We start from the raw sequence: 20,711 nt of genomic DNA on the forward strand, positions 1-20,711 counted from the left end.
TCAAGAAGAAAGGAGGAGGAGCCTCAGAGATGGTACTCAGACCTGAACTTGCTGTCATTAAGTGGTTGGACAACAAGTCAGTTGTCATGGCATCCTCTGCCTATGGCAATCAACCTCAGGACAGACGCACAAGATGGTCTAAGAAAAACAAAAGGTTTGTCCATGTGCCAAGTCCACTGGCAATTGCTGAGTACACTACCAATATAGGTGACGTGGACCTTGTTGCCGAATGTTGAGTTTCTACAGGATGGTCTCTTGCACTCAGAAATTGACAGTATGTGCAGTTCTCTACTTTTTGATCTGGCAATCACCAACTCGTGGCTTCAGTATAGCAATGACTTGCAGTTTTGGGGGAAGAAACCACTACAGTTCCTTGAGTTCAAACTTCTCCTTGGTGAAGAGTTGAAGCAAATATTTGCCATCAAAGTTCATTTTTACATGTTTGGCCTTCCAATGTCCTCTGCAGTGGACATGTGATATCTAAAAAATGTAAACTAATTAAACTTCTAATTACCTTACAAACATTGGGGGATTTAAAAATTTTTTTTGATTGGACAACATTTTTTTTTCCTGGTAGTCAGGAGGATATGGGACAAATAAATTCTCTTCTGTTATTGCTCATTGTTCATACCCTGAGTTCCGTCTTCAAGGCTCGTAAACTAAACTGTCGACTGATAATTCGAGTCCACTAAAGCGAACCCGTTAACTTACTAGTAACCTCTTTGCATGACATCTAATCTAACGACACCTAACCACGATTTATATAAAAGATGGTTACTTTTAGAGAACGCCACAGCCTTGTAGGCAAAGTCCAGGGAAATTCCACCCTGTTACGTTGCCGTATCTCTCCTAGCTCCGCCTCTATCCCTTGACAAACAGGAATGCAGCCGCCCGTCACGTCAGCATGAGGAGACACAACAAAATCAGCTCCACATAGCAGAGTTCTGTGATAACAGAGGAATAAAACTCTCAATCCAGCACTGTCAATTATTTCTAGCAGTCCTCACGATGCAGCGACGTGTCCGCTTTGTTGACTGTAACGTAGGATGAAGAGTAGATACCAGCTAGTTAGCTTGCTAGCTAAACTTAGCCAAGTACTAGCCTGTGGCTAACAGTTTGCTTCACGCTGTGAACTGAAACGGTAAGTTTTTCTCAGATATTTCTGTGGTGTCACGTTGGCCGCATTGTAACTAGTAAGAGACGGAATTGTTTCCTATATAATCCTAAAACGATTATATTTATATTGGATAATATTTTTGGTATTTTTAGCTCCGTGGAGGTGATACTTTCTGTTACAAATACTGCTCACAAAAGGGATCAGTAGCTTTTTCGTACGGCTGACAAGTCACCAAACTAGCTTTACAAATACTTTGCATTCCATTGTAGTTGATGCGTTTTTTATGTAACTGACCTTTTTCTAAAAAGCATTACAAACATTCACTAAGTTACCTCTTCTGTGTTAACCTAACGTTTATCTAGATTAGTTCATCGGTGTCTCGCTTTTTCTAAACGTGGCCCGGGTCTTTCTCTCTATTGTCATACGAGTCCCTTTATGTCATTCAACGGATCCGATCTGAGGAGGGTTTAAGAGCCTCATCCGTTTCATGGGATTTTAAACGGCTATAGCTACAGCCAAGAGTGCTGTTTATGTTTATACGCCAGATCCGTAAGTGATCGTCTGTATGTGTGACATTATTCACTCAAAGCCCAGGAGGGGATAACAGAGATTATACTTAAGTTAAACATTATTTATCCACCAAAACTTGAACTTTAGATATGTTTTCAGCCCATCAACGAAACGAACGTTATTGTAAGCCAAATGAAACTGGGATCATGTTTCAAGCTTCACCTTCGACGGCAATGTTTGGACAACCTGATTAGTCCATGCCAGGAAGGAAGTACAGGAACAATACTCGTCTTGTACAAACAAAACTTTGTTTTGTTTCCACTCTTTGTCTAGTAAATGTACCAGAATTGGAAGCACCAACTGCATGTCACAAAATTTAGTTTAGTTTTTGTAAAGCTGCAGACCACCTGTGCACATCGGATAACATCACCCTACTGTCTTTTTCTGACAGTTTCAAACCTTGCTATAGAAATAAAAATGGAGATTCACCCTGATGACACATTTTTAAAAACAGGCGAACTTTAAGCTGAGCAATTTTTATATCTGATGTTAAGCTTTTTTTATTTTAGTAAAGCAAAGATAACCCTGACGGCTGTCTTGATTTAAAATCAAAAAATTAAAAACACTTTATTGGTAATATAAGGCATCGTGTATGTTTAGTTTTGCATGCGTGTTTGTGTTTGCCCCATACATTAACGAAACTGTCATTTTGAGAAGAACTACCCCGTCTCTCTCTACTTGGCTTTCGTGATCTTTTTCCTCAAAGCGAAGACTTGGTGGGAAAACCATTGTCTTTGTTGTGTTTTTTTAGGAAACACAGTCATGACACAGAAACGCAGCCTGTGTTCAGTTTCTCTTGGAGTGGAGGGTATGACCTGCGGCTCTTGTGTCCAGTCCATAGAGCAGCGCATTGGGTCTCTTCCTGGAGTGATGCATATAAAGGTAAACGCGGGCTCTTTAGAGCTGTTTGTGGTGGTTAGTGGGTTTGAATTTTGTTTTAATAAATTTTTAGTTTAAATGTCATGCAGCAGTCTTTGTTGAGGAACTGATAATAACATTTTGCTGACTCAATACTTCCCTCGTGATACTTACTGTTTAACTACAGGATCTGAAATAACTAGATGTTGTAACAGTGGTCAAGTATTTTAAAACCATGTATTAGATCTCATAAAGAAAAAAAGTATATTAACTAAAGGTTCCTTCCACCCGTATTAGGCCTGATTGATACCCTAATCTTACCCCCTTGGGACTCGCTCATCTGATTAAGAGCCAAGTAGCATCGATGTAGCCATGAGAGAGGGTTTAATTGCAATAGTTGAGGCCTGCTGTTTTGTTTATTGTGTGTTTACCCCTGAGGCTGAGGGTAAATGAGACGATAATGTAATAGTGTGTTCCAGATAACGCTCTGCCCTTTGCGGGACTGTGACATCAGCTCAATACATTCTCTGTGTGTATCTACAGAAAATGTCATTTGTGTCTTAAGACAGTTTAGGTCCTGGATTATTTTACATTAATCTATACAGACATGATCTGCGAAGAGTAAATAGATTTATTTTATGTTCTTAGTAGAACAGTCATTGTCGGATTAGTTTTTCCCCTTTATTCTGAGAATAAAGGTTAACCCTGCAGGCAGCCACACTTACTCACTCACTTGCTGGTTAACTTACGGCCAAGTCAGGTGATGCCTTCAATGTGTCACATGTTTCTTTCTTGCTAAAGTGAGAGCTGAGGGGATCATGCTGACAGCACATGCTGTAAGCTTGCCAAAGTCATGCATTTCTTTTCTTTTTTTTGTTTGTTTGTTTTAATAAAGGTTTAGTTCTGAGACAAGACAGTAAAAGCATTAGGTGATAATAAAATCTAAATAATCTGTATGGCTACACAGGACCAAAAATATCCCTTTCATAGTATCGGAATTAACTCTGAACCGGCATTAAGTGCTTAAGAGTATTACTGGAGGTAAATCTGATTGTTGCTTGAATAAAATAGAAGCCACATCTTAAATGTAGCTATATTGCATATTAAGGTTAAGCTTAGCATTTATTCCAATTTTGTTTACTCCATTTTACATTTTCTCTTTCAACTCCACTTTTGTAGGTGTCTTTAGAGGGCAAGAATGCAACTGTCATATTTGACCCCAGCCATCAGAGCCCAGAGTCTCTGTCAGAGGCCATTGAGGACATGGGCTTTGAATCAAGTCTGCCAGCTTCCAGCAAAGCCACACCAGTCCCTACTGATATCCAGTTGGTCTCCACCTCGGGCATGACACCCACAGCCCAACAGGAAGCATTGAAGAAACTATCACAAATTCAGGGAGTGCTGGATGTCAGAGAGAACCTGCCACAGACGGGCCTCACCGTCACCTTTGTTCCCTCCCTGACGTCCACGCAGCAGCTTAGTGAGGCGGTGGCCAGCGTAACACCGCCGGAGATCTCCACACCGAGCAGCCCTTTGCAAAAAGACCCCACCTCCTGTCCATCTCAGACCACGCAAGGTGGAGCGGCCATCCTTAAGCTGCGCATTGAAGGAATGACCTGTCACTCCTGTATTACCACTATTGAAGGAAAGATTGGTAAACTCAAAGGGATTCAAAAGATCAAAGGTGATGTGCTCGACCCATTTGCAAACTTACAGTCATATATAACTTTACAGTATGAGCTGGAAGAGATGTTCTAACACGACTGCTGAATTGCACGTCCTACATCTCAGGCGTCATGTCATTGTGGATCAGCGAGGCTGTCTTTAGGTTCAGCATGTAGAGATTGTTTAGTGCGATATGATTATGACTCATGAAATCCCGGCTGGTTGGAAAGAATGACTTGTAGACGGGATTATGGTGGTTGAGTGCAGCATGATCCCTGCGTTCAATGTGGTTGTTTGCACAGCCTGTCAGTGTACTGTTTGCTCTGTAAAATTTGTTTCAAACTGACGCAAAAAGGGCAGTTTTATAGTAATGATGACATTTATTTTCCTTTATAAAAAAAAGAACAGAAAAAGTTATGCGTATTTGAAATTTTTCGAAGTCAGTTTTTAACTTTCGTAGTTTGTTGCCCTGAAGCTCAGTATTGGAGAGGATTCTTTTGTTTTTTTGCATGGTATTCATACTTATTAACCCTGGGTTTTTGGCATAAGATGACTCCGGACATGTAAAATCCATTCAAATATTTTGTGAGCTAAAAATATCTTTTGGGCTCACCTATTCTTTTTGCAGTCGTTCATACAGGATGTGTAGTTTAACTTTCTGATGTTTTGGATCCAAATAAACAGATCTGACCAATCAATAAACAATCGGCAACAAGTGCCGTCGTGGCTAAATACTGCTCTGGCTCATGATCGTAAATGGTAAATGGTAAAGGTAAAATGGTAAAGCGCTTTACTAGTCCCTAAGGACCCCAAAGCGCTTTACATATCCAGTCATCCACCCATTCACACACACACACTGGTGATGGCAAGCTACATTGTAGCCACAGCCACCCTGGGGGCGCACTGACAGAGGCGAGGCTGCCGGACACTGGCGCCACCGGGCCCTCTGGCCACCACCAGTAGGCAACGGGTAAAGTGTTTTGCCCAAGGACACAACGACCGAGACTGTCCAAGCCGGCGCTCGAACCGGCAACCTTCCGGTTACAAGGCAAACTCCCAACTCTTGAGCCACGATCGCCCACAAAATCGTCTCTCTGAAATGAAATTATCTCTCCCTCTTCAAGCGTGGTCCCATCTCTGCTAAAAGAGCTCAAAGTGCCCCACTGACATCCTGAAATATGTAAAAAAGCGAGCGTGATACAGTTTTAACTTCTAGATCAAAGCGTAATATTGTCCCTGCTGCTGCTTTCTCGTGAGAATTTGATGAACCCAGAATCTCTGTTTCCTTCTTTACTTGTTTCGGAAACATCAGGATGAACTTTTTTTTTTTTGTCACAGTCCGTGTTTTTTTTTTTGTTTTTTTTTGAGGATGAATGTTCCACAAAAATATAACGTGTTTGGTTTGTAATTAGGCCAAGTTCAGATCTGGAATTTTGTGTTGTTTTTATGCAACATGTTCAGTGTGTAACGGCCTTCAGAGTGAAGTAAAGGCTTTGTCTCCTGAAGCTTTAAGCTGGACCATCAAAATGATCTCACATTGATTGTATCTTGTGTGTCTGATTCTCTGCCAACATCTTTGTCCGTGTTTCACACACAGTGGCTTCCGCTTCTTGTCAAAGAATTTCATTTGTTTTTATTTGCTTTGTGCTTCTGTTTTAACTTTCCTGTTTCCATCTCTTCCACAGTTGTTTTAGAGTCTCAGGAAGCTACACTCGTCTACCTGCCTTACCTCCTCAGTGTCCAAACCATCATTGATCAAATTACTGTGGTTGGATTCAAGGCCTTTGTGAAGTCTAAGCCCCGCCCCCTGCAGCTGTCCCCCAGTGAAATGGAGCGCTTTGTTGATTCTCAAAAACAAACAATTTCGTCACCATCTGAGACTTCAGAGGAGACTGAAATCTTCATAGACACCACGCTCGTCGCGCTTAGGGTCAAAGGCATGCACTGCCGTTCCTGTGTGGTCAACATTCAGGACAATATCTCAGTGCTGCCTGGTGTGTCTTCTGTGGAGGTGTCTTTGGAGAACGAGAAGGCCTCCATCTGCTATGACCCCCAAAAGGTCACAGTGACTCAGCTGCAGCAGGCAATTGAAGCACTGCCTCCAGGAAACTTTAAGACTCAACCGTGGGACTCCTCCGGTCCCCTCAGTCCTGTGTCCACATCACCTGCTCCCACTTTACCACCGTCATCATCATGGCCTACAGGAGCAAACCAGGCTAAACCTGCTGTCTTGCAGCCTTGTTTTAATCAGCCACTGGGATCTGTAGTGAATATCCACATTGAGGGCATGACATGCAACTCCTGTGTTCAGTCCATTGAAAGCGTGATCTCCCAAAAGAAAGGGGTCATGTCAGCCGAGGTCTCTTTGACTGATCACCAAGGGATATTTGAGTACGACCCTCTGCTGACCACACCAGAGGAGTTGAGGGAGGCCATAGAGGACATGGGCTTTGATGCCTTTCTGCCTGGTAAGAGGACCGATTATGTTGGCATTTAATTACCCATGTGGTTTCAGGCCTAGAGCACTTTTATTTTTAGAGGCTAGTGAGCAAAATTAGCATCATTAATGAATAAATCTTCTTGTAAACAGAGACCAACTCTCTGCTGCCTGCGCCACATCCTCTTTCATCGAAGTCTTCAAGTATAGCACCTGTCAAAGGTAAAGAGGTGGACAGTGACCACCACAAAGAAACCCCCCAGGGACTTAGTGGAAAAACCAACTCTAAATGCTACATCCAGATCGGAGGGATGACCTGTGCTTCCTGTGTGTCAAACATCGAGCGAAATCTCAAGAATGAACCTGGTGTGTTAAAGTTTTTTTGGGTTTTTTTTGATAGGATAATTTTTTGGCTTTCCTTAGGAACTAAAGAGAAAATCTGTGATGTTGTGCAGGTATCTACTCTGTTCTGGTGGCACTAATGGCGAGTAAAGCAGAGGTCCGTTATAACCCTGAAGTCACCGATCCTATGAAGGTAGCCGAGTGCGTGAAGGAGCTGGGCTTCACCGCCTCTGTTATGGAGAACTATGAAGGTTCAGGTGGAAACGTTGAATTAGTGGTGAGTCACTGTGAGGCTGCATTGACTTTATGTTCATTAATGCATGCATTCAAAACCATAAACAAACATTTCTCAATAAGAATTCACTAGATGAGGTGCATTCTTCCCTTCATATTCTCATTATTTTCTACCTCTTCATCTGCTTGTCTGCTCCTCTTCACCTTCTGTCAGGTCAGGGGAATGACGTGCGCTTCTTGTGTTCACAAAATTGAATCCAACCTCATGAAAGAAAAGGGGATTATCTATGCCTCTGTTGCCTTGGCAACCAACAAAGCACACATTAAATTCGACTCTGAAGTTATTGGACCACGAGACATCATCAAGCTGATTGAGGTATTACGCCTTCCTCTGTTTATTTATGCATGTGTTCAGTTATACTTTTACTAATTCATTGGTCTGGATAAAAGTCTTTAAAGGCCTCATCAGGAGTTTGTTTTCTGTAGAATCTAGGGTTTGAAGCGTCTTTGGTAAAGAGGGACCGCACTGCCAGCCACCTGGACCACAGCAAAGAGATACGACAGTAAGCAGCATTTGGTGTTTGTCAATTTAAAAACCTGTTGTTTGTGTAGTTATGTATGTTACCATACTGTGTTGGGACACGAGTCTGGTGTTCAAACTTTTTCTTTTTCTTTTTTGTTCATCTGAATGTTGGCTTGATCGTTTATCTGACTTTCCTAAGAAAAATCTTTTTGTAGAGTGAAGTGCTTAGGCCATTATAGGCAGTAAAATGTTAACTTATCAGAGAGTGATACTAGGGATTGAAACTAATCAGTTAGTGAGGTATGTTGAGCTTGAAGCTAGTTGTCAGTGTCACAAATGTAGCTCTCTTTGTACCCAATAAGGTAATCGAGCTAAGGTAAGCTGCACATGTAATATGCTTCAGAGGAGGTTATTTTCATATTCAGCTCTAAAAAGCACTCTCAGCTGAGGGAAAACATTTCATATGCAAGGCCACGAAGGCCAAGTCCACTTGGAGGGTGCATGCGTAATTAAGCATTGTAGTGTCGTGTCTTGCTGCAGGTCATGGGACAGAGCCCTGTTTTTAGTCCCTCTCTTATTTACGTCCTTCAGATCCAAGCGACCTCTCACATGCCCATGGGAGAAGAAGCTGTAACACTGACCTTACACTCAGCTGCACATGCATTCATTTGAAAATTGCGGGGCAAAATTGAGGATACGGTACAATGTGTCGTACCTGGAGCATATAACTGTCATTTTTCTTTATTCAAATTTTTTATGTCTTTGAAGCCATTTACTTGATTTGCACTGTTTTAAATAATATCACGTGCCATTTTATAAAAAGCTGTTTAAAAAATAATAATACTAATAAGACCTGCAAACCTGTGGTTTCTACAAGCATCCAAAAATGCTGTCAGAGATCAAATATTTTAGGAACTGAATAGAGGTGGGAATCACCAGACACCTCATGATACGATGTTATCACACTGCTTCATTTACTATTTCATATTATTGCACTTTTTAACATTTTGAAATATGCTGAGTATTGCTGTAACAATTATTGCGATTTGTCACCTGTTCTTTAATCAGCAGAGGTAAACTTTATTATCTGTTTTATCTAAAATAATGTTATCTCACTTCATTTATTTATTTAGGTTTTCCTCCAAATAGACTGTTAACCGTACAACACTGGCTTGAAAGCCAGGCATAAGTGGCGTCATAAGACCTGGTCAGTCTGGTATCAGTCTTATATCAGACCCTGTTCAACTGCAGGCTGATATCATTCTGCATTTGTATGGGGTCAAGCTGGCAATAACATGTAATCTGTTCCTGATAATATAACAGTGAAGTGTGATAAGTGGGCGACTGTGGCTCAGGGGGTTGGGAAGCGTATCTGTAACCGGAAGGTCGCCGGTTCGATCCCCCGTGCTCTCTGTCTTGGTCGTTGTGTCCTTGGGCAAGACACTTTACCCTACCGCCTACTGGTGTTGGCCAGAGGGGCTGATGGCGCGATATGGCAGCCTCGCTTCTGTCAGTGCCAGTGCAGCTGTAGCTACAACCGTAGCTGCCTCCACCAGTGTGTGAATGTGAGAGTGAATGAATAGTGGCATTGTGAAGCGCTTTGGGTGCCTTGAAAAGCACTATATAAATCCAATCCATTATTATTATTATTAAGTGGTTGAAAATCACACATGTTGCACTAAAGATAGAAATATTAACACATTCAGCAGAAATTTAACTGACATTGATACTCAGTGGCCTTCCTGTACTACAGGAACATAATCAGACTGATGGCAACATGTTGGCATCTGTCTGCATTTATAAATTAGACTGCAGTTATTGTCAAACCTTCAACAATCTCTCTGAGTGATTCAAGTCAGTTCAAGTCAGACTGTGACCAGGCGACCTGTTCACTCAACTTTCGATCTAAAGTCATTGTGAGTGTGTAAGACCTTCAAGCTCTGAGCAACCCTTTTTATTTTATTTTATTTTAACTTGTGTGGCTGAGCCATTAGCTTGGTGTGAATTAGGAGGTTGCTTTGTCAAGCTAAGTGTTACCAGTGTTTAATGGTTTTTGAGTTGAGATGATTTAATGTAAGTTGGCTCGACTAACATTATCTCAGGGTTTTGGTGCATGAGATTAGCCCTGTTGTTTGTAGTATTCCCAGAGCCTTTATATTTATTTAATAAATATCATTATAATATTGCCCCACAAAATATTGCTCCAAATTGTGTATGAGTGTAGTTTTGTTTAGTCATACTGGCTGTGAGAGAGTTGTGTCTTGGTTCTTTTTGTTATGATTATTAAAGTCAGCATATGTTTGCTTTGTTGTTTTAAAAAAATCTGTTACTAAGTGAATATTATCTTCCCTTGCTAAGGTGGAGGAAGTCTTTCCTTGTGAGCTTGGTTTTCTGTGTGCCTGTGATGGGTATGATGACCTACATGATTATTATGGACCACCAGATGACAGTTTCACATCATCACAACAATACGGCAGAGGACCGCAACCGCTACCACTCCACCATGTTTCTGGAGAGACAGCTGCTCCCAGGCCTCTCCATCATGAACCTCCTCTCCTTCCTGTTTTGTTTGCCTGTACAGGTAAATCACAGGGATTAACTTCACTCCCAGGAAACATGATAGGGAACTTTTAGTAGTAGTAGTCGTAGTAATAGTAGTATTAATTTCGTGGAGTCATATTAATGGTTTCTGTTTTGTTTTTTCTCTCTCCTTAGTTTATTGGAGGTCGCTACTTCTACATTCAAGCCTGGAAAGCCCTGAAACACAAGTCTGCCAACATGGATGTGCTAATTGTTCTGGCCACTACCATAGCCTTCACCTACTCATTCGTTGTCCTAATTGTGGCCATAGCGGAGAAGGCAAAAGTCAATCCCATCACGTTCTTCGACACACCGCCTATGCTCTTTGTCTTCATCTCTCTGGGACGCTGGCTGGAACAGATAGCCAAGGTTTAGCTCATATTTATTAATATCTGTGACATTTCAAGTAACTTTACTTTTTTGAAAAGTCTGCAAATCGATACACATGTATAAGAAGTCAAATTGTTTTATGTGCCGTCTTCCAGAGCAAGACTTCTGAGGCTTTGTCCAAACTGATGTCTTTACAAGCCACTGAGGCCACAGTTGTCACTCTCGGCAGTGATAATTCAGTTCTCAGGTACTCCTGGTTCTCTGCCCTCACCTTTCACATGTTGACTTGGTTTTAAATGACAACATAATGAAATGTTTGCAGTTAGAGTACCTGTTGCAGGGCTCAAGACTTAACTTTTTGCCATGGGCGCACCGGTACGCCTAACTTTAAAAATTTAGGCGTACCGGCACAAAAGTTAGGCGCACACAAATTTTTCAACCGCATCGCTTAACACTGCAGTTTTACATGTGCACCTTCTTTGGGGGGGAAGTCCATACAGACAATATTCATTTCTAAATTATTAACTAACAATCTTGTGCTTAAAGTGCTTTGTCAATATTGTAGAAAATGTTAAACTTAATCATCATCTTGGCCTCCTCTGACGACATGTTTGCTGCTGCTGAAAGGCAGTGGGGAGAGGGGACACTTGGGCAGTGCATTTATTGCAGCATATAATGTGTTTTCTGGATACACTGTGCTTTTTCAGTATTCAGAGATTGATGGCACCGTGTCAGAGCACTGGCTATGAATTTCAGACGGATCAGGCCTTAACTTAACAAAAAAGTTATCAATAGTTATTTTCATCTTTTCTTATTACCCACAGCTACATCCACTTCTTTCAGGCCTAGGCTGCTCACTAGGGCTGGGTATCATCACTGATTTCTATAATCCATTTGATTCCGGTTCTCAAAGTCCTGATTTGATTCAGAGCTCCGACAGTGTATCCGTGCACGAGCCGTCGGGTGAGAAAGCCGAGAAAGACTAAGCTGATTCTGATGCGTCGGGTCCGCTCTGTGTTTACGTCTTTGTGTGGAATCCGTTAATGAATTGATATCGCCTTATTCAGACTACTCACCTCTCTCTTCTACCTGCACTTTCAACTAGACCACGGCCAATCAGAGAGGTCCTGCCCCTGACTATCTCTGATTGGTTTAGTCCACGATAGGGGCATAATGTGTGTCTGTTGTTGACCACACGGAGAGTTGCAGAGATGTTTTGTTTTGGTTTTTTTTGTTACCCGAACAGTTGGTTGCACAGGTGCGACCAAATCTTCTTTTTTTTTTTTTGTCGCACCACTGAAAAATTTGGTCGCATTTGCGACCAAATTGGTCGCACTCTAGAGCCCTGTGTTGAAATAGACAACAGCATAACTAAAGGTGTATAAAAAAAAAAAAAAAAAGCAGGGGAGTTTCCAGAGTTAGTGTCAGATTTAATTGACAATTTTGATCTTGTGTGTCTTCTAACAGCCTTTCCTAAACAGTCTAGTATCATTATTATTAATAATCTTACTATTTTTTTCAGTGTCAAAAATGAATTTGTTTTTATAGTAGTTTTGTAGAAATAGTGTTTGACATTATTTTATGTTTGTGTGTTGCAGTGAGGAGCAGGTGGATGTGGAGCTGGTTCAGAGGGGTGATATAGTCAAAGTCGTTCCTGGGGGAAGTTTCCAGTCGATGGGAGGGTCATTGAAGGACATTCCATGGCCGATGAGTCCCTCATCACAGGTTGGTCATCATTAATTGTAGGACCTGTATCTATGCATGGACTGGTGCTGGATGTCTATAAAAAGTGTTAATAGGTCACTTATGCTCATCGTGGGCATGAATCTCATGGTCATTTGGGGCTTTTAATCCTTTCTTTGAAATGTTATTTTTCTAGGGTGGAATGATTGTACAGGATAGATCTTTTATTACTTTAAAAAGACAAGAATTTGGTTCATAAGTTTAGATTTATTTTAGATTTTCTCTAATCTATAATTAATATTTAGTTCTTTCAGCCAGTTACACCTCACCAGGTGCCTTTGGTAGCCATCAACAACCTTGGCATAATTCTTCCTGGACATTTGACCTCTCTTGGCAGAATTGGTAGAGTTCATTTAAATTAGTTTGTTTCTTGGCACAGACTTGACTTTTAAGCATAATCCAAAATTTTTTAATAGGGTTGAAGTTGAGACTTTGAGAAAAAACAATTTCAGAAGCTTAATGTTAGCCTGCTTCATTCATTCCAGAAGCAGTTTTGTTGTGTGTTTCTGGCTGTTGATTTCAGGGGAAGGTGACGAATTCCTTTATTGTTATTTTATTATTGTTACATGGCATCCACTGACAACAAAACTGCCCAAAGCACGATGCTACCATCACCATGCTTGACAGTGTTCTTAGATGCGAAAGCCTTATCTTTTCTCCTCCAAACATACCTCTTGTCAAGGTGGTCAAACAGCTCAGTCTTTGTCTTGTCTGACCTTAAAACCTTTCTCCAGAAGGCCAAAAGCATCTGGTTGGAGTGCAACTTGCTATGGGAACCAAACCAAATATTATTGGGGAGGGGGGGGGGGGGGGGGGTGTTGTTTATTTTTTTTTCTTACCTGTACTGCAGCTTTTTGACCAGCTGTTGCTTTATGACTCCAGGTGAGGCCATGCCAGTGACGAAGAAGCCCGGGAGCTCGGTGATTGCAGGCTCCATTAACCAGAACGGCTCTCTGCTCGTCAGTGCTACACATGTTGGCATGGACACTACGCTGTCTCAGATTGTCAAACTAGTGGAGGAGGCTCAGACTTCAAAGGTGAATTACATGGTTTGGCCTGTGCACTGTATATACCAGCTTTGAGAGTAATGCTGTACAAGTGTTTATGTCTTTACTTTGTATTTTTAGGCTCCCATCCAGCAGTATGCGGATAAAATTAGTGGCTACTTTGTACCCTTTATTGTTGGCATATCTGTGCTTACCCTGATCGCCTGGATCATCATTGGCTTTTTGAACTTCTCTCTGGTGGAGATGTACTTTCCTGTGAGTTCTTTTCCTTTTTACTTCAGTTTTATGTCATTTTTATGAATTGGGAAAAAAGCTAACATCATTTCCTTCACGCAGGGTTACGACAAATCCATTTCCAGGACTGAGGCTGTGGTTCGCTTCGCCTTCCAGGCCTCCATAACCGTGTTATGCATCGCCTGTCCCTGTTCCCTTGGCTTGGCAACCCCGACAGCTGTCATGGTGGGCACAGGGGTCGGAGCCCAAAATGGCATCCTGATAAAGGGGGGAGAGCCACTTGAGATGGCGCATAAGGTGTGTTAATGATGATTTTCTGACACCTCTGTGTTAGCCAGGCGGTTATATATGAGAAAGCATCTGTCAGTTTTAACACGTTGAATAAAGTTATAATTACATAAATGCAGGCAGATATCAGATGGGTGAGACTGAATGCATTAAATTTGATTTATCGATGTAGTGCCACATGTATGCACTTATTCGTTTACGTGACATGTATAGTGATTTATTCCCATCATCTAAAATGATCTTTTTAGACCTCACAAGTGCATTTACTGTATTTTTTGTTTTAGTGGGTTATTTTCACCTCTCAGGTATGATCCTCCTGAAAACCAGCCTGTTCGTTTATGTCTTCTGTAATGGACATTTGTTGTTGGTCTGTATCTTTTGACTTATTTGAGCTACCCTACTAAGTTCCGATGTACTAAATAGAGCAACAATTCCCAACCCGTGGGCCTCGGACCGGTACCGGTCCGTGAGTTGTTTGGTACCGGTCCGTGAGAGTTGAGGCTCAGGTGTGAAATGTATGGTTTTCAGAGTTTTTATTGGTTTTCAGCATTATTTTGTTATTGTCTTTATCGTTAACTCGGTTTTCCTGGGTCTTTTCACGTGTGTTATGAATAAATCTTCTTTTTTTCGGTACTGGTACTAGTTTTATTTTGTTGTATTTATCCGCGACACCTTAAAAGCCGGTCCGGACATCCTGGGTTTTCCACTGATGTCATGTGTTTGGGTGGCCTCTTTTAGCTGCAAAGAGGAAGGAAATCACAAAGAAAATGTCAAACAAAAAATGTTCAATGGGAAGATTTCTCTCCCCCCCCTTCATGCCATAGGTGTATCTACTAAAAATCTCAGTTTACAATCTCAGTGGCCGCAAGCTCAAGGTCAGAGTTCTGTGAGAACAAGGTGCTGTAGGATTTTGAAATTGATACAGTAGGTATATCTACTAGAAGCCTGAGGGGTAGCACTGAGGGCGACAGTATTTTTATATTGTAGTTTTCTGTTTCATGAATTGTAATAATTTTTCCACATTCTTTAATTTGCTTGAGAGCTGTTATTCTGAAAAAAATTCCCATCTCCTGCTTTAATTGTTAAAAAATCTTTAAAAAAAATCTTAAAGACTGTTAAAGATGAGACACATGAATAAATAATTCAATTCTCAATGCTGGAGGTAATAAACGTCTTTTATATTTCGATATAATTTCTAGGGTCACAAGTAAATAACTTATAATATTATCTTTCATATGCAGGTTCAGTCTGTGGTGTTTGACAAGACCGGCACCATTACATACGGGGCCCCAAAGGTTGTTCAAGTCAAGATCGCGGTGGAGGGGAATAAGATGCCTCGCTCCCGCCTGCTGGCCATTGTAGCCACAGCTGAGAACAACAGTGAACACCCGCTGGGAGCCGCTATTACCAAATACTGCAAAAAGGTTTGCCTTTCATCAGATTTGACCCCACGGTGAGATGAATGATAATCTACAGTATGTATATGTGGAAGATGTTGATCCATTGTTATTTGCGTGCAGGAGCTTGGCACAGAGTCTCTTGGCACGTGCGTGGACTTTCAGGCGGTGCCGGGCTGTGGCATCCGATGTCAGGTGAGCAACACGGAGAGTCTGCTGAAGCAGTTGGACAGTGACAGCGAGGACAACAGCCAGCGCAACAGTGTCCTAGTCCAGATCAGCGACAGCCAGACATGCACCAGCTCCCATCCACTCATCATGGACCCACAGCCGCAAAGTATGTTTGGAAGTGCATTCCTACTGCACGATTACAGTTGCTGTAAAGTTGTGTTTCACTTGCTTTTATGCCTTCTTGCTGTTGTTTGCAGGCCTGGTTCAGACAGCCACCTATGTAGTCCTGATTGGGAACAGGGAGTGGATGAGGAGGAACTGCCTGCAAGTCACACCTGAAATCGACGAAGCCATGATCGAGCACGAGCGCAGAGGACGCACTGCTGTTCTGGTGGCCGTAGACGGTGAGTAGCAATGTTAAAATTTACTCTTTTCTCTCACTTTCTGACTGCTTGAAACTTAAACCTTTTTTTTCTGTGCATAGACCTGCTGTGTGCAATGATAGCCATAGCAGACACAGTGAAACCAGAGGCTGAGTTGGCGGTCCGCACGCTGACCAACATGGGTCTGGAAGTTGTGCTGATGACTGGAGACAACAGCAAGACAGCTCGGGCTATTGCTGCTCAGGTAAGCAAAGCAGACGAATGAAGAGCTGATTAATACTGATGCTATCATTAGACTTTTGTAACAGAGATGATGGCTTCGATTTTTTGCTTTTCTGCTTTAATGTCATATTAAGCTGGAAACCCAACACGTGTTTGATTTCTGAGCTCATCATTCTGCTTTTTGTCCACCAGGTCGGCATCAGGAAAGTGTTCGCTGAGGTGCTGCCCTCCCACAAGGTGGCCAAAGTGGAACAGCTGCAGCAGGCGGGAAAGAGGGTCGCCATGGTGGGTGACGGCGTCAACGACTCGCCCGCTCTGGCCATGGCTGACGTGGGCATCGCCATAGGAACCGGGACAGATGTGGCCATAGAGGCCGCAGATGTGGTGCTGATCAGGGTGAGAATCTGATCCGACAAAGGTGTCTGTTTTGTAACATGAAAGCAGCACAGATGATATTTAGCATGATGTGAATCACATGCAGACAACACAGCAGACACAGAGGTCACCAGTCACTCTCCAACTTGAGAAACAAAAGTCTAACATAAAAATCCTTGTAGACTGAAATAAAAACAGTTGATCTGTTTGTTTTTTTTGTTGTTGTTTTTTAAAGCTTTGTGCTAAGAGCATTTTACTTAAAGCATTTAAACTTTTTCACCTTTTTGCCACAAATTGCTATTAACGCCCTCCTCATTTACCCAGTGTTGTTCTCTTGTCTTCAGAATGACCTGCTGGATGTGGTCGGCAGTATTGACCTCTCTAAAAAGACCGTCAAGAGGATCAGGATCAACTTTGTCTTCGCTCTTATCTACAACCTGGTTGGAATTCCTATTGCTGCTGGTAGGTTCTTTGGTGGGCTGAATGCAGAGTGAGGTCATCCACTTTTTTTGTATCATAGGGAAATCATTTGGAGCTCTGTGGAAATACGAACCTCATCTATTTACAGGGGTGTTCCTTCCCATCGGCCTGGTGTTAAAGCCGTGGATGGGCTCTGCTGCCATGGCGCTGTCATCCGTCTCTGTGGTTTTGTCCTCGCTTCTACTTAAATGGTAATGAAATATTTGGGGTTTTGTTGAAGTATTTTGTGTGTATCTTGTGTTAATTCATAAAAACTTCTGTCCACTTTATCCCCTTCATCTTTATGTAGTTACACTAAACCCACTGCAGAGAAGCTGGAGGCCAGACTGGGTACCAGCAGGCGGCAGGGCAGCCTGTCTGACGTCAGCGTCCACATCGGCATGGGCGAGATGCGTCGCCCGTCCCCCAAACTTAGTCTGCTAGACCGCATCGTCAACTACAGTCGAGCCTCAATCAACTCGCTGCGCTCTGACAAGCATTCAGTCAACAGCTTCGTGCTCATCGACCCCGACAAACACTCGCTGCTGGTCGGGGAGGCTGCGAGCCACGAGGATGACTTGTGTTGAATCTGAGGAGCTTACAATAGAAAGTGCATTTATTCCAGGCTGTGCCATGCTAAGTCAAAAGGGTTACATTGAATAATGGCCCTTCCATCTGCTGTAGGTGCCCTCAGGGCAGCACTGTTTACGTGAAGAAAGCTTTCCCTTGTTTTCTTTTAGCTCAACCCACTGATCACACTCTTCAGACTATGATGAGATGGGTTTTGTTGAGGTTACGCTCTTGGGGACACTCCTAGACAAACCCATTGACACTACAATCCACAACTCTCACGTGTCAGCTTCTTCAGAGCCATGAAGCAGGGGCCACATCCAGGAAGCAGAGCTGTGATCATCGTTGCAACTTTACAATCTTGAACATCTATCCAAAGACATTTAAACAGTGGTGCCCTTCCTAAGAGTGGACACAGTAGAGTTTTATTTTAGTTAATCTTCCTTAAATGGAAAAGTGTTGTATAATTATATTCCAAACTATTTATACTATTATTTATCTATTTTTTTCACTACATCAATGTAAAACATGAAGTTCTTGAATCCAAATGTAAATTATGATTTTGACATTCCCAAAAAATGTGTGATTGCTTAGAAAGGTTACGCATCAAAACTTTATAACAAGCTGCAAAAGGGATTGTTAAACAAAACTAAGGAGTGAGATGTGAATGTCAGTGTTACCTAAAGTGCCAGTTGAAGTGCTACCTGGCACATTCCAACACATTCCAAAGATAGCAGCATTCAGAGGTTATCTTGGACTTGATCTTCACAAAGTGTGAGCAGAGGTCAATTTAAGCTCTAGTTTCAGCATGCGTCAACTCGCTCCAGCTGTAGTCAGTCATCTGTCAATGTATGTGAAGATTGTTTGCTGTTGCAGTGAAGCAGAAGTTGTTACATGGATTATGATGTTCTTGGATGTCTTTATGAGTTGTTGCAATTAGGCTTGTGTTTTGAAATGGCTGAACTCTAAATGCCGTCGTGTCCTTCCTTGTGTCTGCAGTAAGCAAGGTTGTGTTACTGTTCTTGTGTTTCTGTCGTTAATGCAAGGCTGTCACTTTCTCAGCTTTTTTTCTTTCCTTTCTAATAGGATTGATGCTGTTGCACGTGATCAAAGAGACTCAGCACGAACAGAGTAAACACAGCTGTGTCCCAGCAATCCGCCAAACAAGTTACTGAGAAGCAAACGCTGAAGAATAATAGTAATAGTTCAGTACTATTTAGATCCCATCAGATCTGAGGAGGATGCTGAACAGCCACTGCTGTTGTGAATCATTAGAAAACAGTTGAGCTATTTTGGTTTCTGAATTATTTCTCTCTTGCTTTTCCTCCTGCTGATAAGTACATCAGCACGTCCTGCCACTTCCCCATGATGCACTCTGGTCTGGTCAGTTCTGCCAGTATGCTGTTTTTGTGCAATGCCTTTTTCAAGTGTCCATAAGGCCTCAGATATCTGTGTCCATGTTTGCGCGTTCTTCTGAACATTGTGTGCCTTTTAGAATAAAAATGCTTTCGTAACATCACATTGCTGTTTTTGCTTTAAGCCACTAGATGGCACTGTGGATCAACAAAGACCCTCGCTGTGGGATTTTATCAAGTTTATTTCATCTGGTTAGTCAAAACATTACATCACCCCAGTGTACTGCAAAACAATCAGAAAACATTCTTTGTCACAGTATTTTAAAAATTATTAATGCAAGCTATAAATGACTTCCTCTCGAGTTGATTCGTCTCGCTTTGGCTGTGTTGAAATTTCATTTGATTTGGTAAATAGAATTTTCTTAATTGTTAGAGTTAACTGATCAAGCACGGACTGAAATCGGTGTGGTTCTAAAAATGTGCAGCATTTGGAAATCTGCTACAACATTGTGCTTTTCTAGACACACCGCAAACAGCTGGAATTGGAAAGTGCTACATTCAGTCACCATGAACACGAGAATAACAAATTTTTACTTCAAATAAACTGGAGAGAGCTCCAGGGCGTCTCTCTGAAAACACTGAAAATCTAGAATTGTAATTTTACAGCGATAAATTCAAAGAGATTACAGAGTTTAAACATTTAAAAACACCTCACAAAAAAAATTACATCATATGGGAAGGAGTCTGTAAATATTTCAAAAGCATTTCATTTTTGTTGAATGCACGCTGGGTTCTAGAAACACATTTGAGTTGGGTTAAAGGTGTGAGTTTTGTTGCTTTGAGTTAATCTTTGTTTTGTTTTTTTCTCCCACTCGTGATTTTAGAAATGTCCGGTGATGAGCTTGGCCTGGCACCAAAAGTGAGTTTACAACAGTTTACAGACACATTCTTTTAGACACAACAGGTTAATCAACTGTGTCCAAACACACGTTATCTGAATCCTGACTGCAGAACAAAAGTACAGAGCGTAAAATCTACCTGCTTTATCAGCTCGCTTGGCTTGAACTTGGTCATGGCATGTGCTGATATGACTGAGGTGCAGATCGCCTCTGTCAGTGCGCCCCAGGGTGGCTGTGGCTACAATGTAGCTTGCCATCACCAGTGTGTGAATGTGTGCGTGAATGTTGGATGACTGGTTGTGTAAAGCGCTATACAAATACAGGCTATTTTTACCATTTACCAGATAAAGTAAAAGGGGGCGCTGGAGGTCTTTGCTTCAGATATCTTTTTGGCTGGGAGTTTGTGCATTCCTCAAACTCACCGGACTCGAAATGTTACTGGTTGAAGTTTTCAAAGCAGGCAGAGTGTTAGCGAGATGAACCATTTAGGTATGGCGTTGACAAATTGCATCCATGAGAAGTCTATAACATCTACAACATCTATATCTGACACTCTAAATGCATATAACGATGTAAAAACACTTCTGCCACCTTGTGTTGTTGTAATCAGATCTCTCATACTAGAATTGGGCTTGGTAGAAGTGAGAACCAGCGTGTTTTTTCTGAAATGATTGATATGAATTTAACATTTATTGTCAGTGTTCCTGAACACAGCCTCTGTGTCACTAAAGAGGCAGAAAAATACTTTTCAACAAGCCAGAGAGTGGTTTGTTCACACGTGTCTGGCAAGTAGAATAAATAGAACAATAAACACTGATTATTCAGACATGAAATAGCACCGTGCTGGCCTATTATAACATCCCATTTTAAAGGGTGTATCCCTGGAGAAGGCTTGTTTAGTATCACTCATTTGGCAGGTGAGTTAAAGTGAATACCAGGAGGTTGAAATCCT

The 20,711-nt window shown here is 41.8% G+C and overlaps 1 protein-coding gene across 1 annotated transcript; it reads left to right on the forward strand.

Annotated features, from left to right (window-relative positions):
- The first annotated feature begins 849 nt into the window (after positions 1-849).
- On the forward strand, positions 850-19,222 carry atp7a (ATPase copper transporting alpha). Its single transcript, XM_085175739.1, is given in 24 exon segments — positions 850-1,141; positions 2,439-2,569; positions 3,725-4,229; positions 5,896-6,678; positions 6,801-7,013; positions 7,103-7,266; positions 7,438-7,599; positions 7,710-7,786; positions 10,105-10,327; positions 10,462-10,695; positions 10,812-10,903; positions 12,255-12,316; positions 12,319-12,381; positions 13,282-13,436; positions 13,527-13,661; positions 13,743-13,937; positions 15,170-15,352; positions 15,449-15,662; positions 15,754-15,900; positions 15,981-16,123; positions 16,294-16,497; positions 16,821-16,938; positions 17,045-17,147; positions 17,246-19,222. Coding segments are annotated over 23 exon segments (4,572 nt in total). The 5' UTR covers positions 850-1,141; positions 2,439-2,449; the 3' UTR covers positions 17,523-19,222.
- Positions 19,223-20,711: the final 1,489 nt, after the last annotated feature.

The sequence above is a fragment of the Neolamprologus multifasciatus genome, chromosome 2 (assembly GCF_963576455.1).
Source record: "Neolamprologus multifasciatus chromosome 2, fNeoMul1.2, whole genome shotgun sequence".
Lineage (NCBI taxonomy): Eukaryota > Metazoa > Chordata > Actinopteri > Cichliformes > Cichlidae > Neolamprologus > Neolamprologus multifasciatus.